The following is a 15,867-nucleotide window of genomic DNA, read 5'->3' as shown; positions in this document are numbered from 1 at the left end:
AACTCCTTGTGAAATATCTTACTACAGCAGTAAGATACTTGATAAGGAGTTACACATGTAGGGTACTGTACATGTTAGATGTTACTGTAAATACTTGCAACTGCCCTAAAACTGATATAGCAAGTACCGTAAAAAATGGAATTAGACTTTGTACTTATGTTCGGAAATTTAACTCCACATAGTAAACTCCAGATAGCGTGCCAACTTTTGACTGCCCCTGAACCATTAGACTGAACCATTAGAGGGCTGCAGGCTAGGATTTTCCAGGATCCCAAGTTCTTCTGGCTGACTTCACTTCTTTTCAGCGATTATTTAAAGTTTATCAAACCTCGTTATCAGAAGATGTCAGAATATTACGTAGCAGTTAACCTCTAGAGTCTCGTCAAGTACTGGTTAAAGCAGTCCCCTACCATCCCATTTAGCTTCTCCCTCCTGGTGCAGTAGTGATCAGTCCCTACCAACCAGGCAGCTTTTCCCTCCCCCACTGCAGTACTGGTTAATCCCATACTGACACTCAGTGAGTCTTTCCCTGGTACTGTACTGGTTAGTATCCACCAGGTATGTTTTCCTTCCCTAACTGCAGTACTGGATAATCCCAATCTGCAAGAAATGTTTCCTCCAGTCCCCCTGGTACAGTACTGATCAGCCCCCTCCACAGATGTCTTCCCTCCCCCTGGTACAGTACTGATCAGCCCCCTCCCCAGATGTCTTCCCTCCCCTGGCTTGTCTCAGCCTCTCCTGAGGGCTGGTCTGACAGCTCCTCAAGACTGCAGGAACCACTGATGTCACAGAGACTTCTTCAAGAATAAAAACATCTTACAACCCAAACTCGGAAAGATTTTAAACTCGGAAACAACTCAACATCGCACTCCTATAATGATATATTGCATTGAATGTGAATATTAACAATAACATAATCAAGAAAGAAAAAATTAGCCATGCAAAAACTTGCAGCAAAGGCTTTGATGTGCTGAGTGTACAATGCAAGATCTAATTCTAAAACTGACAATGGACCTGTCTTAGTTTGGGCCTCTGTAACAGCTGTAAACAACAACATTGTCAATGTTACCAAGAAAATCATTGTTATCCTGTGCCATCTTCTAGTAACTACCAAAACAATCAGGCAAGATAGATAACATCCAATTACATGTACCTGTACCAGATAAAAGAAGACCTAACTCACAACTGTACCCAGAACATGAAGATATCTGTTGCCCCCTGCTCTGTCCTCCTGATAGAGTATAATAGTGATGCTAGGCCTGTATTCAGCACTGTGTACCGTGTTTACAGCCAGGCTCCAATATTTGCCTTGTCAGTAGTCCGCCTGGTGTTTTTGTGGCTCTGGGTCTCCCCTGCTTATATAGAGGGATACTCAAGCTTCCAGGGAGGGAAAACAGCTGATCTGGAGGCAGGTCTTGGCAACAACACCAAATTACATCAACCTAGCACCAATATTTCATGACATTAGTGATACCTGATACATTTCAGCAGAATAAACAACAAGGTCAGCATCAACAAACAACAGCATTCGCTTCTCTGCTAACATCAGTAACAAACAAACAAATAAACTAACAAACGACTCATGTCAGTGAGGACAAGTTTGCAAAAGTAGAAAGTTGAAGCTAGGGATCCTACAAAGTTCTGATGTTAACATTACACTATCAATTCATCTCTGTAGCTGTGGAAGGCAATGGTGCTTCCTTTTTTACACTACTATAATCCTGAACATCCAGACTTGAATCTTACATCCTCCTTTCCTGAGACGTTATGAAAGTTGTTTTTTATGGAATCCCACACTCCACTATGGAGCAAAGTTCATTCTAAGTACTAGTACATAGAAATACGTGTCAACAATTAGAGTGTACAATCTGCACACACTGTTCAAAGTGGGGGCATTTATAATGCATCAATCTAAGGGCGTCATTAGATAACATGCTGTAATATCTGACAAGGCAAGGCTATCCAAACAGTGTCCTGGTAAGGTGACATAACACTTAATGACATTTTATACAAAAAAGGTTAAAGTTATTATCCAAAACTAAAGAAACTAGCATATATTTTACACTCCTGCACATTGGGTTCTTACCAAGTGACTCCTGTGCTAGGAAAAAAAGATATTGGAAACATTCTAAATGGTATGGCAAAACCTTAGGCAACATATACAATTTTTTAAACATTTTTTATTGAAGGAAAGAAACTAGGTTCCCTCAAGCCTAGCTAGCTTACACCACTAGAACAGCAGAAACAGTTTGAAGAGAACCTGGATCAAACCAATCCAAACATGATTCAGACCCAACCCATTGCCAGTACAGGGAGGGGCAGGTTACAACTGGTTGTGCAATCACTGATCACTGTGCACATCCTCAGGGCATAGTAGCTGACCCCGTACCAGCTAGCAACAGTCACACACACAAACCTGCCATTATACATTTATACAAACATGTTTGGTTCATGTCGTGAGCTGGAAATGGCTGTCCCTTCTAACAAAGTGTGAAAAATTAACTCATTAATTCAACTAATGTAACGTAGTTAGGACTTGTACCATAACCCACTAACCCCTGAGAGTAATACATTTGTAGCTACTACTTAGTTAACTTAGAACTTTGATAGCAGTCTAGATAACTATTTTTGATTCCCATGTATTTCCATGTACATGTTTGTCTGCAATTAGCCTTCGGGCATGAACTTGCAATAAAGTTATTTATTTACTACTACTACTAGTATCCCACAACATTGGTTAGAAACATGATGATGTAGTCATAAATAACAAAATATTGAAGAACATTTAACCAATTTTGAATATACCCAATGTTGCTGAGTATTCACCAACATTTTCATACTCCTAGATTTTTTTGTACTAACTAAAATCGGACTGTGTGTAAATGTACTATTTTGTCAGTGTACATAAAATAGAAATAGAAGTCTGACTACGCCATAGTAAAAAGATGAAACTACATGATAAAGATATATCTATGATCCCACCAAATACCAGTGATGAACAGTCCCAACATAGACAACAATCCCTGACATTACAGACCTGTTGTATAATTTATGACTGTCCTAACTTGATCACTCTGAAAATCAAATTTCTGCTGTTATGTAAGGAGTTTATCTGCAGAGATCAGAAGCCAGGCTGTGCTTGTGTAAGGTGTAAGGACACATGTGTGCCGGATATTCCAGTCTACACAGAAATCGATCTTTTCCACTCCTGCTGGCCTGAATCGCTGCAAAATTGCTGCAAAATGAGGTAAAGTATCAAGTTCTGACACAGGATTAAACGTACGTGCAGACCCAACATGTCAGGCACGGTCTCAAGCGTAGGAGACTTTCATACACAACGTTACACAAAATATTTTAACTTTTCTGATGTGGGCAAATAAAACTTGATCTTCCAGGCTTGGTTGGTATATATAATACTTCCAGGCTTGGTTTGTATATATAATCCTGAAGTCAAAAATCAGCCTTTGTCGCGGTGGTTTCAGTGGGTGGGGTGACACGCCAAAATACACACAACCTCTCAAAACTTGCATAAGAACTCAAGTTTATAAACAACCCTCTTCTAGCCTCTCTTCGGCCATCAAACCGCTGAAAAGTCATCCCTAGGAATCCGGCGACATTCGGCTAAACATGAATCGTGTGATTATGAAAATTCCGGCCGGACGATTTTTGACAGTCGATGTTTGCAGACCGCCAAAGTCGCACGCATGGGTTTAATTATCGGGTGGGGAGGGGGGCGGTCAGCGAGCGACTTTAACCGCCCGTAACTTCTATTCCGTACGGTGTGGAATAAAACCATTACAGTACTGTACGGAGAGGAAGATCCGTAGTACGTGACCAAAATTTGGCGTTTGTACCAGCACGGGAAGCCGGAAGCTGACGGTTGGAGTTTCGGCATTCGATGTTTGTTAAATGTCGCCTGTCAAAGGCGGCCTGAGCCGACCCCGACTCAAGTCGCTATTTACAGCTGCAATTCTCCATTAAATACCGAACTATGAGGAAAACCCATCGAATAGTAGTCTCCTGGTACCCTAGCATGTACGACTGTAGCCAGACCTACCTCGGTTGTGGTGTTTTCGGGCCATTTTCGTCCGATTTTTGTCGTCTGTGGGCCACCCGGAAATCCAGAAAACAGCTTGACAGTAGGGGAGGTTCAGTACGCATGCTCGGAGGAGGGAGGGAACTTTGGAATTTGCTCGAAAACTTTTAAATTCTACAAAACTACAACATCACGTGATTAGAAAATTTATAGAAAAGGAAAGTATATTTCTCCTGCTGCGATGGATTATAAATGAAATGGAATTTTTAAATGTAATTTTCATTCAAACTGCAGTCCTACAAGAGACATCTAGCGGACAGACGTATAACTGCACACACGTCATTGCGTGTCTATGGGAATTCCTGTCCCAAGAGACACGCTCACCCCTCATTTAGTCCCAAAACCTGCATTATGCGAGCTTACAAAAGCCAAACGACTGCTGGGATCTTCAACCGCAACCTTTCGTGGCGTGAGGGTTCAGGTGAAAAGGAAAAAGTAAGAGGCGATTGGGGCATTGCGTAAGTCAACAAACGTTAACTGTGCTTTTGAAGCATCGTTGACTCTAGTTAATTCGGCCCCTATGGCTATGGTCAGATATGACGGTCAATTTTCAACAAATCCAGTGGGATGTAGAGAATGTTTGTGGGATGGCGGACAGACGACACGAAAACTATGAAAACAAATCATTTAGAGGGAGACAAAACAAGTTTAATGTGTAGTAGCCGCAAGCGTTACAGTATGTTTGTGGTTAAAATCGGTTATTGTAAAGGGTGGAATTTTCCCAGACCGCCTTGATTATCAAGAAAACAATCTCTTTCATCTTTCGATAGCGGAAGTCCTTCAGAAAAGAATAACAACCTCCGTTATCATTAGCCAAATTGTTTATCTAGAATCTACATATTGTTTGCTGTTGTTGCATTAGCGTCACTGTTGGAGAGACCCCCGCTAGCGTTGAGTTTGACCATCGGGAAATTCACGTTCCTTTGTTCATAATAAGATTGAAAATACAGCTTGACTTTGCTATTAAAGACCCGGTTTACACGAGGAAAGGGACCCATCGTATCAGAATATCGGAAAATCTTATCTTTTAGGCGGAATGCCATTCGCCCCATGTTTAATACTTCTGATTAAAGATTACCACAGCCGGGAACATAAACCGCTATCGTTGAAGACAGCCCTTCCATAATATTAATGCCGACCACACAGAAACTCACATACAAAGTGTCCTGTCGGAAAACAATTATGTTGTATAACTAACGGTGCATAATCTGCTATAATATGTAAATCTGGCAGAACCTAAACTAAAGGAATGGGGTGGTTCAAGTTTAGCGACGGGACAATCGCATCATTTGATGGGTAAATATAATGTGAACATTTGGTAAAAGCATAGTTTCCGTAATTACGTAAGTTGACACCAGTCCTGGTGTGTTACTGTTAGCCTCTACCAGTCTCCGCAGGTCGCTGGGGAAATAGTAGAAATTGGCCAAATAGAGTCAATTGCATGAAGGGAGTCGGCTACGGAGAGAGGATCCAATAGGCAACCCTACGAATAAAACCCTCCATGGCCAAAGTTCCCCGGCAAATGTTCTCCCTATAGCCGGCGCGGTTAGTCTGGTAGAGACTTCTAGTGTGTGACGTCTGTTGAAGTCGTGCTCGCCGCGGGACGACCGTTCTGTAAACGCTTTCGCGGGTCTTTTGTCTGTTTTGTTTTCTAAACTCCTAGGATCAACCTTACATATCTGCGGGCACACGTCAGAGGTAAGCACCTTTGTACCCGGTGTTCCACGTGTGGACAGGTTTGTAGTAACGATACGTGCGAAACTGCGCGTTCAACGTTTCCTGTATACCTTTGCTACTGTTCCGGTTCACTGTTATTGTTTTTCCTAAGTTTCTCTTACTCTCAGAGGTTTAAGTTTTCCTTCTGAATACTATATCATTCAAGTGTACAGCACATTGCCAGTTTTCCGTTACGTGGCCAAGCTAGAAGTAACAACACAATTACGTCATCGTAAATAACAACCCCCAAAGCGCTATTAATGCCCGATAATGCCCAGTAATAATCCCCTAAGTGGGCAGGATAACCCCCTAGTATTACGGCCCGTGATCCGGCACCCCTGTGGTCCGCTGACATTTCGCGCCATTGACGTCAGCAGGACCAGGACGCGTCACGAAGTTCCATTGACGGTCAGGTGGGCGTGTCCGCGGGTTACGGTTGGTACAATGTCTGAACATGCAGGTGGACACGCGGCCGGGCATACACTAGCCTCCGTTGCAGGCTCTGAAGCGGCTTTTTGGGTGGCTAAATAATACACTTTCTGTAGCCACCCCGTAACTATCAGCCGCTTTTAGTTATGGCTTGGCTGATAGTTACGGGGTGGCTGCAAAAAGCCGCTTCAGAGCCTGCAACGGAGGCTAGGCATACACCCAGGGACAGGGGTGGCTGTGACTGTTACCGGTATCTCGACATCAGACAAAAATAGCGTCACTGCACGAGGATGTATGACACAAGCAGAGTTTACAGTCAAACATTACCGAGAACACCACCGATGAAATCTGGTCTATGTGGACGGGTGATCATTTTGTTAATGGTGAAAATTATCTAAGGGGCCCCATAAACGGCCACAATGGCGAAACCATCCTTATGTATACATGTAGCTAGAGTGGATCACTTTTACAGGTCTGATTGAAAATCTAATTATAAAAAAACACAGACAAACCCCAAAACCAGAACTCACCCCCTTCATGCCCTTGAGAGTAAATGATAACAGACAGAGATGTCGTTGTCGGCGACAAGACTCTCTTGGAAGGTCGTCATTGCAAGCAACGCTGCCACGTTCTCTATGTTCCCTGCAATTTCATTGACCCGTATTCACAGAAATGTAAGCTGCAACCTTCACAATCTCCGACGCACCGGTGCCCCGTCATACATCGTACTCACACCGAAGATAGAAATATAACTTAAATATCTATAAAAACTCATTAGAAGACGCTTACGACTTCCACTTACTGTAGGTATTAGCTTGCCAAGAGTGGACAGAAGGAATCTTCAGAAACCTCGACCTCAAGCCTGGATAGACGACACCAACACCTGAAGTTGCAGCTCTGTCTCGTCCATGTCCGGATTGAAGTAAATCAGACAATAGACCGGGAGACAGCGATGAATAGGAGGTCTCACTGAAAAGCAGGCCTGCTTACGTATACAAGGGTATATCAAAGACCTTAGCTACTGTATAACGATGCTAAACATACGAGGAACCACCGCCTACTCTCACACACCTACACACCCACAGCTATTTGTGACGTCTTTTGACGCAAGAAGGACGGAGATCGCCCTTAAAGGAACGCCATGACGTCACATGAAGACCAATCAGACCTTCCACGTGAAAGAGTCACAGTCTGGTTTCCATCCTATAGTTAAGCTCTCATACCCTCCACAAACCAACTGTCCCGGTTAACTAAAGTACCTAGGATTGCAGCGTGGCTAGCTATTGAAGAATCCAGCCTGAGTACCATCCTCCGTAGTGACCGCTGGCTCAATGCTTGTCGTTAGCAAGCGACAAGCATTGAGCCAGCAAGGATACTCAGGCTAAGAAGAATCAACTCACCAACAATACCTTGGTGCTACCAACCGCGCCCCCTTGCTGCTGTGTTGAACAAAATAACTCGAGTATTGCGTTACTGTACAAGTATGCGAGGAACCAATGCCTACTCAAACGCACCTATAGCTAAGTATAGCTTCAAACTATTTTGACACACATCATTTCGTGTCAAGAAACGTATCGGCCTTAGCAAGACGCGAACCAACTAAAGGTTAAACCAACTCCATGTGAGTCCCAAGTTGAAGAAGATGAAACCCAGTTTATCTGCCCGGTCTCCCCGGTTCAGTACAGACCCGGTCAGCCGGCCGTGTGTGTTTGTGCCACGCACTGACGGCACGCAGGACAGGCGTAACACATACCTGGACGTCAAGGTGGGCTGGGGAGACTTTCCCTTACAGGTGTCACGTTGCAAGGTGTGCGGGACGTGGGGTGTTACGTTACAGGTGTAAATAGCCAGATATGAGGAGTATGGGGCGGTTCATTTTAGCAGACAGAGAAGGAAGATGATATTCATTGAAGCCCAAGTTGAGTCTGACGTTATGAAAGTAAGATTGTTTATTTTGTTTACCGTGAATTCTATCATATTTTTTTTATTTTGAAGATCTGTATGGTGCCTTCTCGGTAACGCCACCTGTATAAATTGAGGGAACTGCACCTGTGTTTTAAAGCTCCCTTGGGGGCATCACACAAATGGGCGTGCCCCCGTTTTCTTCAAGTTCAAGTCGTGTGGAGGTTTCTGAAAGAGTTTATGGACCACAAATGTGGTCGGTATTTGTAAAAAGAAACGAGATTGAATGAACATGAAAATACGTACAGGAGAATGGTTTGAACTATTTGTACTTGAACAAACAGTCGACAGGGAAAAGAAAATAACGATAGAAAAGTAAAACAGGCACTTTCATAGAGAAAAAAAAATACCAAAGCATCCCTAGCAGTGCCTTAACTCATGCATTTGGAGCTGTTATTTTCTGTGTTGATGTTTCGACGGTGTTTTTGAGAGGCGGTTTTGAAAGTTTGGCGGAAACAGATCGATCTGTTAACAATGCTTCAATATAGACGAACTCACCGACCAATCACAGACAGCCACATATCCTTATTGTACAACAACAACATAGTCTCTACCAGACACTTCAGTTTTAACTATTGATCCTGTAGATATGTTACTTTTTATAATGCTTATGAAAGAAATTATAAATTGCCGTTTTTCTCTTGAAAGAAAGTTCAAACAGATACAGTGTTTTAACAGAGACCAGGCGGGGTGACCAGGCAATACTGGTAGGCAAACGTCACAGATAATGAGTTTTTTTAAAGATTCAATCTACCCCGCTGAAGTTTTGTGAGAAATTACAAACGTTTCAGATCCCGTCCGGTATACTAGTACTTCTTCAGTGATCTAAAGTAAATGTTTGCATACAGATTTTCTGGATTATGTTATTTCTCAGAAAACCTGTCCAGCAATATAGATTGAATTGAAATATATTGTCATTCCTTCCAAGATAAACTTCACAAACCTTTCTTTACAATTACAGGCAACAGAGCGTACAAATAAATGTAATACTTGTAACCTAATTTAGGGGAGCTTGCATTTGTTCTTTAATCTTAGCGAACAAAGTAGATGTAAAAATATTAAACCGTCTGACCAAGCTTATCAATAACTCGTATCGACCACAATCTATAGTTAATTGCTAAACTCTGTGAATTTGTCTACACATGTTGCAAGAAGAGAGAAGAAGCGTGTAAACCATACATTAAGCATAACGTAGTGTCCTTAGTGTTTTCTTGATATCCTAATGCATTTAGCCCTTTGTTGGTCATGAAAATGTAATAAACTTCATTGTCATTGTCAATGTAAATTGTCTTCCCATTGATAGCCCAAGAGGCCTGTTGGAGACTACAGTGGTCACGTCTGCCTGTATAAGAGACATGTTGATATATTTTGTGTAAATAAATGGAAAGTCCCCCCGAGGCGTCCTCCTAACCGGACTGTGTACGCGCGGACACAAATAGACATGGGTGTTTGTGTGAGCCACGAAAATCAATGGTTTAAGATAGGTAATAAAATACAGCACTGCTGTACTAGAGCTGACCCAGTCTGATAATGGAAATCCTAACAGGGAACTTTTTCAGTCCGTCACATTGATGATCATGTATGATGAAGCTTCAGGACAAAATCTACTCTTATCACGCTATCCACACTAGCCGTGTATATGTAGGTACGCACTTCTGTGGGTTACTTTTGCAAGAGAAAAAGCTTAACATCAGAGTTGTTTCAGAACCCATATTTCACATCGGTAATTAACTCCTGTAATTATATGGAAGAGAGTGAGTGAGTGAGTGAGTGAGTGAGTGGGTGAGTGAATGAGTGAGTGAACTATATGTACATGTACTTTATTATACTACTTTTGTATTTGTACATCTGTACTTAGCCATCATAAAGCATGAATGGAGGGATGAATGATGTATTTTATTACGTTTATCATTAATCATAATCTTTGATTTTTCTCTCCCTACCATCCTCCCTCTCATCAGCTGGGGTACTTCTTATCACCATAGCGACAGGTCGTAGCCATGGCAACCAATGACGTTCTAACAGAAAGCGTGCCAGTTTGTACTGTTGCATCACATGTAGCAATCCCAACACCCAGCGTTATTTTTACTGAGCAAACAAAATCAGAGTCTAGAACAGAGGTGGCAACGATAACATTTGACCTCCTTTCGTGTTCCGTACAAAATGACACAAATTTAAACGATTAAGCAACCAGTGTTGGAGATGGGTTTTTTTCTAGGGATGAAATATTGAGAGTCTTTTAATATCCTGCATCGATTCTTTTCGTATTTTTACCCCGGATCTAAGATTTCGAAGCACGAATTTCACAGTACAAATATAAACGAGTATAAGTATTCGCTGTTTTAGATTTGTTTCTAGAAATAAAATATTGAGAGTCAATTCTTACGGTATGATTATGCCAACAATGTTCGTTTGGGATTAGACTTTGATTATACCGGACAATCCCTACATATAGCTGACTTTGATCCTCTTTCAAAAGTTCTTTCTGAAACCCAAAAGTTCCTAAGACATGACACACCCACCTGACGTTGACGTCTCACGGCGCCCACCTGACGCACGGTCACGTGACCCGGGGTCCCAGCTGTGCAGAAGTTATATAAATGCCACCAGACTGGCCGGTTGCTATGGTGATGTAACGGGACCAGGATCCCAGGAAATCCGGCGAAGAAATCCTCAGGATTTAGAACTGAAGCTCCTGATAGCGCAGCTGGGAGGGAACGTACGGCAGGACGGGTTGTTGCTGTGGCAATTTCTACTCCTCTCGCCAATGTCCTGCTATTGGTAGTCCGTCAGTAAAAGTCGGGTACGTGAATGAAGACAAACCTCCGGCTCTTGTACTTAACACAACCGAAGAACTTTGCAGTCAGAGTATCCTCAAATGGTATAACTTGACTGGAAAGTCTGTGCGATGTTTGAAACGATTCTAGTGACTAGATTGCGCCTGGAAGTTGCCCCAAACCTCCGGCGTGAGTTGTATTGTAAGTCCCGTCGCTTTGCCTGGCACCCCCTCACACGGACTCGGGAAAAACAACGGCGTAATAACCTGGATCAAAGATCACTGCAACATGTTTGAATTAAGGACCGTAAAGTTGCGCAGAAAGACCACAGACCGTCTTGTAGACCCCTGGTCGCAAGGAGAAGACAGACGTTCCAGAAAAGTCCAAGTCTAAACGTTTAACGCAGAGTTTTGAGACAGTCCGACAGACGAAGGCCCGGTGAGTCCTGTTGTGGGAGGGGGCGGGGCGCTGACCTCTGCTCACGGCAGGAGGCTCCGGCTCAAAGGTGAGCTGCACACCTGAAGGTGGGACTTACCTGCGCAGGTAAGGTCTACAGGTGGGCACAGGTAACGCCAAGTTTCGGCAAGGATCTTGAGAGGGGTGAGCTCCGCCCACTGGTGGATCAGGTTACACTCAAGACGTTCTCCTCTATTCTTCAGGTGAGCAGGTGTGGCCAGGTGAGGACAGGTGAGACAGGTGAGGTACGTGCAGCAGGAGCACCGAGGGGTCCGGCCGGAGTTTCGCTGATCAGGCTGAAACTAAAACTCACAAGTGACAAACAACATACATCACAGCCCGGGGCTCTCGCGGGGGTTAGGAAACAACTGCAGAAATCTCCTCACATTCAGGCACTTCTCAGATCTCTCTTGATTTTCTTTCATATGAATTCGCATCCATAACAGTTGCAGAACTGTCTAAATGTAAGTTTGATAAATCAAATACAAGTATAACTTCCTGATTGTCTCTCATATTGTTTTATGGACCCTCAAAGACCCGGTGTCTTGTAGGCGTCAAGACTTTATCAGACATTCCGTATGGTCAACCTTGCCCTTAATCGTGCCTATTTAAGAGAAAGGATGTCCCGCTAACCCCCTCCCGACCCTCTAACCCGGACGCGGCTGTCGGGCGGCGCTCGGGGCACTAAAAGCCGAACGATCGATGATCGTGGAGTTTGTACCTCCGCCCGCTCCCATTGGTCAGCGGCGGTCATGTGACTGATTAGCAATGATCGTGCGATAAACTGGTCAATAACCAGCCCTGCCTCATGACGTCACGATCAGACGGACGGACGAGGCACGTTCTGATTGAGGGAAGAGAGGAGAGTTGTTGATGTTTCGCTGACGTCCGTAAACTGTTTCTATCTCTGTCGTCTGAACGGAAAAGGCGGGAAAAACGCTGCTCCCTTAAATGCTCCCTTAAAATTTAATGACTTAAATGCCATGTTTGATTTTATAAAATACTATTGAAGAAGTCGTATGCCTACTGCTTATGCCTACTCAAAATCCGAAGGGAATTTTCAAAGAGGCCCATGGTTTTCAAATGTCACGTAGCTTCAGCCGGCCATAGAAGGCAGAAAAACGTGTGAGGAGACTAACTCATTCTGTAACAACTTTTGCAAGAACAGTGGTTTTCCCAGATAGCTAACGCTGTAACAGTGATGAAGATTTACCAACAAAGCCTCAAAGCCCTTGACTTCTGATTGGCTGTTTCAAGTCAAGCCGTGTTCGAAAATTGGTTTTGAATAAGTTACAGGTTGCCCTTGACAACGAGCCAGACGAATAATCAGTTCAAAATGCGTACCTGTAGAGAAACTGACCTGCCAGAAATAAGGGGTTTACCTAAAGCAAACTTGGGGTTCAAGATTCCAAAAATTGGTTTTGTTGAATTGCTTCTCTCAAGACAAGTGGTGGTCCAAATGGCCCTTTCGCAGGGCGCCATAAGTGTGAACGTCACATACATGTAACGTTACCTGCATCCAATTATAACAGAACCGAGCACTACAGATTTTCCCATTAGTGAGTAACTATATGGTGGTGTTTCTGTTGTCTCCTACGTAAGCAAACTATAGATAGAAAACTCCTTCATGACTTCCGTACACGGGTCCCCCCCCCCCGCCACCTGTTACATCGGATCGAACGCACCCGTGATGTCATCAGCGCGATCTATAAACATCCCGCTCACCGTTCCTGTAAACAATCCCAGAATTCTGCAGGCGTGGACATGTTTCACTCACTGACCCCAAATCAGACATTGTCACCCTTCCTTTTCTTTTTATCCCTGCTTTTATTTGATTATGTTCATCAGTCCACTTACATTGCTAGTCTGTCTCGTTTTTCCTTCCTTCCTTCCTTCCTTCCTTCCTTCCTTCCTTCCTTCCTTCCTTCCTTCCTTCCTTCCTTCCTTCCTTCCTTCCTTCCTTCCTTCCTTCCTTCCTTCCTTCCTTCCTTCCTTCCTTCCGTCCTCCCTTCCTTCCTTCCTTTCTACCGTCCTTTCTTCCTTCCTTCCTTCCTTCCTTCCTTCCTTCCTTCCTTCCTTCCTTCCTTCCTTCCTTCCTCCCTCCCTCCCTCCCTTCCTCCCTCCCTCCCTCCCTCCCTCCCTCCCTCCCACCCTCCCTCCCTCCCTCCCTTCCATCCATCCATCCATACTTCCCCCTCGAACTAAAAAACCAAAAATACTCAAAGAGTGCAGACCTCTGCCAATCCTTAACGCATCTAGCTGTAGAGCAAGATTCCCACGAAAAGGGCACGATCAAATCTTGAACTGAACTGCCTGCCTAGTTAGACCGGGCTTGTAGACACAAGAATCATCAAAATAATGACGCACGAAAAACACATTTCCTAAAGCACAGATCATGCTGACCAGGCAAAAGTCTCCACCAGATGTTACCTTTGTACAAACGTAAGCCTATAGCTACACCCGCCTACGCTTTCCATACAAGGCGCTTGACTAAATCCGGGACCTCAGACTGACTTCAGCGGCCCCAACACAACCTGTTACCGCCTATATCGGCTGTGGAGAAATCTTCCGTCAGCAAACGTAGAACTCTCTAGACTCAACAGTCCAGGGATGGTCCGGAAACCGTTTTCGTCTCCTTTCACAAAATCTACTAGCCTTTCTTCTATCAAGTCTTTCTACGGGTAAAGAAATCATAGACTACTTTATTGACAAGACACTGTCGTAAGGTCTTCTACAATTTACAACTCTGAATACACATAAGATAGGGTTTAAAAGCCCAGTCGTAGGTAAGCTCTTCAAACGGGTGGATTAAGGGATCCCTGTTCAAAGTGGTTTGAGAATGTCTTTGTGGTCTTGAGAGGGCCAATGAAATTCGATGATACAGTCAGCCGCAATAATCGGACTTTGTTTCCAGACATCTCAAAGGTTATCTGATTCCACGTTTCCTGAACAGCTTGAAATGATAGCCGGTGATTATGACAATGGGAAATCGTTATTCGATGTTCACTGCGCGACGGTGATCACATCCTGATTACCGGTCGGATTTACTAACCTGAGAGAAACCTTGTTCTATGGACAGAAAACGATTTTCTTCAGCACACCCAGGATGACCACTTCCCCCGTCTGTGTTGTGTGTGGAGTGGGTGTTACAGGCCGGGTGCACCAGGATATTATGACGGGACAAGCGGGCGCAGGATTTATCGTTCACTGGGTTGGTTGTTTGCATGTTGAGCCTTTCATGAAACATTCAAACTGGCCTCCTCACGAGGGAAGAGTAAAAGGAAATATAACAAGAACACAGATAACATGATTGAAGTCGTAATAAATCGTCACACATACATGGTATGGGGGTAATGACAGATAAAGCTTATTTACAAGCAGATGTAGGGTCCGGTTGTTTGACAGGTGTTTTTGTGGCATTTTGTACGTCTTTCTAACGGTCTGGACCCCACACCCAGACCCACAGCAAAACACTTGCAAAAAACGGACACTTCATCTGCTTGGAGATTAAGAAGTAGGTATCAAAACTTTGTGTTGAGTTAATATGAAAACAACCAGTTTTCTTATCACAGATTCCCTATGTGTACTACGTACGTAAACCCTAGCGGAACGCAGAAGAACTGCAGGTGTACAGAAAACCAGGTGATTGACGTTTGAAATGCTCAGCAATGTCGTCATCATTAATTCATGATGTTGTGCCGTCGCCATGGCAACAAAGCCAATAACACCTTCCCAGATCTGGGAGATCAACTGATTGAATAAATGTCTGTAAGGGGAGAACCATTGTTGCAAAGGATAGGGAAGGGGACAAGTGTAAATATATTACATTGAACTCATGTTGTGTAAGTCTACATATGCACCTGTATACATGTACATACCGGAGCTGACCTTAGATCAAAAGGTAATAGTTACAGTTCCTAATTTTCAATCCAAAACTGGCCATGTGGATTTTGTGACTAAGTGCTAGAAATTTTGAATTTCATATTCCAATCACTTTTTCTAAAAGTAGCAGCACTCAAATTGTACGACAACGGTGCAATGTGTATATGGAGAATTGCATAAACACATGGCAATTCAATCAACCCCCCATATGCACATACACACACACACTGACACAAAATGCACATACATACAGACAGACATACATACACACTCACACATGCAGACACACACACATACACACTCATAGACATACATACATACATACACACACATGCACACAGATACAAACTGCACATACAGACATACAGACATGTACAAACACACACAGACACAAAATGCACATACAGACAGACATACATACATCCACACACACACACACATACATATATACACACACACACACACACGTCATAAAATATTGTCACTCCCTTGGATGCAGTAACATGACAATTATCTGCTGAAATAAATTGATCCACACCACGAGGGGCA

At 43.5% G+C, this 15,867-nt stretch overlaps 1 protein-coding gene across 2 annotated transcripts in view; it reads right to left on the bottom strand.

Annotated features, from left to right (window-relative positions):
- LOC136421240 (spermatogenesis-associated serine-rich protein 2-like) overlaps positions 1–11,734 on the bottom strand; it is a 43,492-nt gene extending 31,758 nt beyond the window's left edge. The window contains exon 1 of one of the 2 annotated variants that reach the window (XM_066408452.1): positions 10,726–11,734. Coding sequence is in view for 1 of the 2 variants with exons in the window: in XM_066408443.1 (XP_066264540.1) it covers positions 4,058–4,082 (25 nt within the window). In the remaining variant the exon portion in view is untranslated. Of the gene's footprint in view, positions 1–4,057; positions 4,273–10,725 lie in introns of those variants that run through there. The other variant, XM_066408443.1, reaches the window with a different exon arrangement.
- Between the last annotated feature and the right edge of the window lie 4,133 nt (positions 11,735–15,867).

This window comes from Branchiostoma lanceolatum, chromosome 15 (assembly GCF_035083965.1).
Source record: "Branchiostoma lanceolatum isolate klBraLanc5 chromosome 15, klBraLanc5.hap2, whole genome shotgun sequence".
NCBI lineage: Eukaryota > Metazoa > Chordata > Leptocardii > Amphioxiformes > Branchiostomatidae > Branchiostoma > Branchiostoma lanceolatum.
This window is presented reverse-complemented; position numbering and strand designations above follow the sequence as displayed.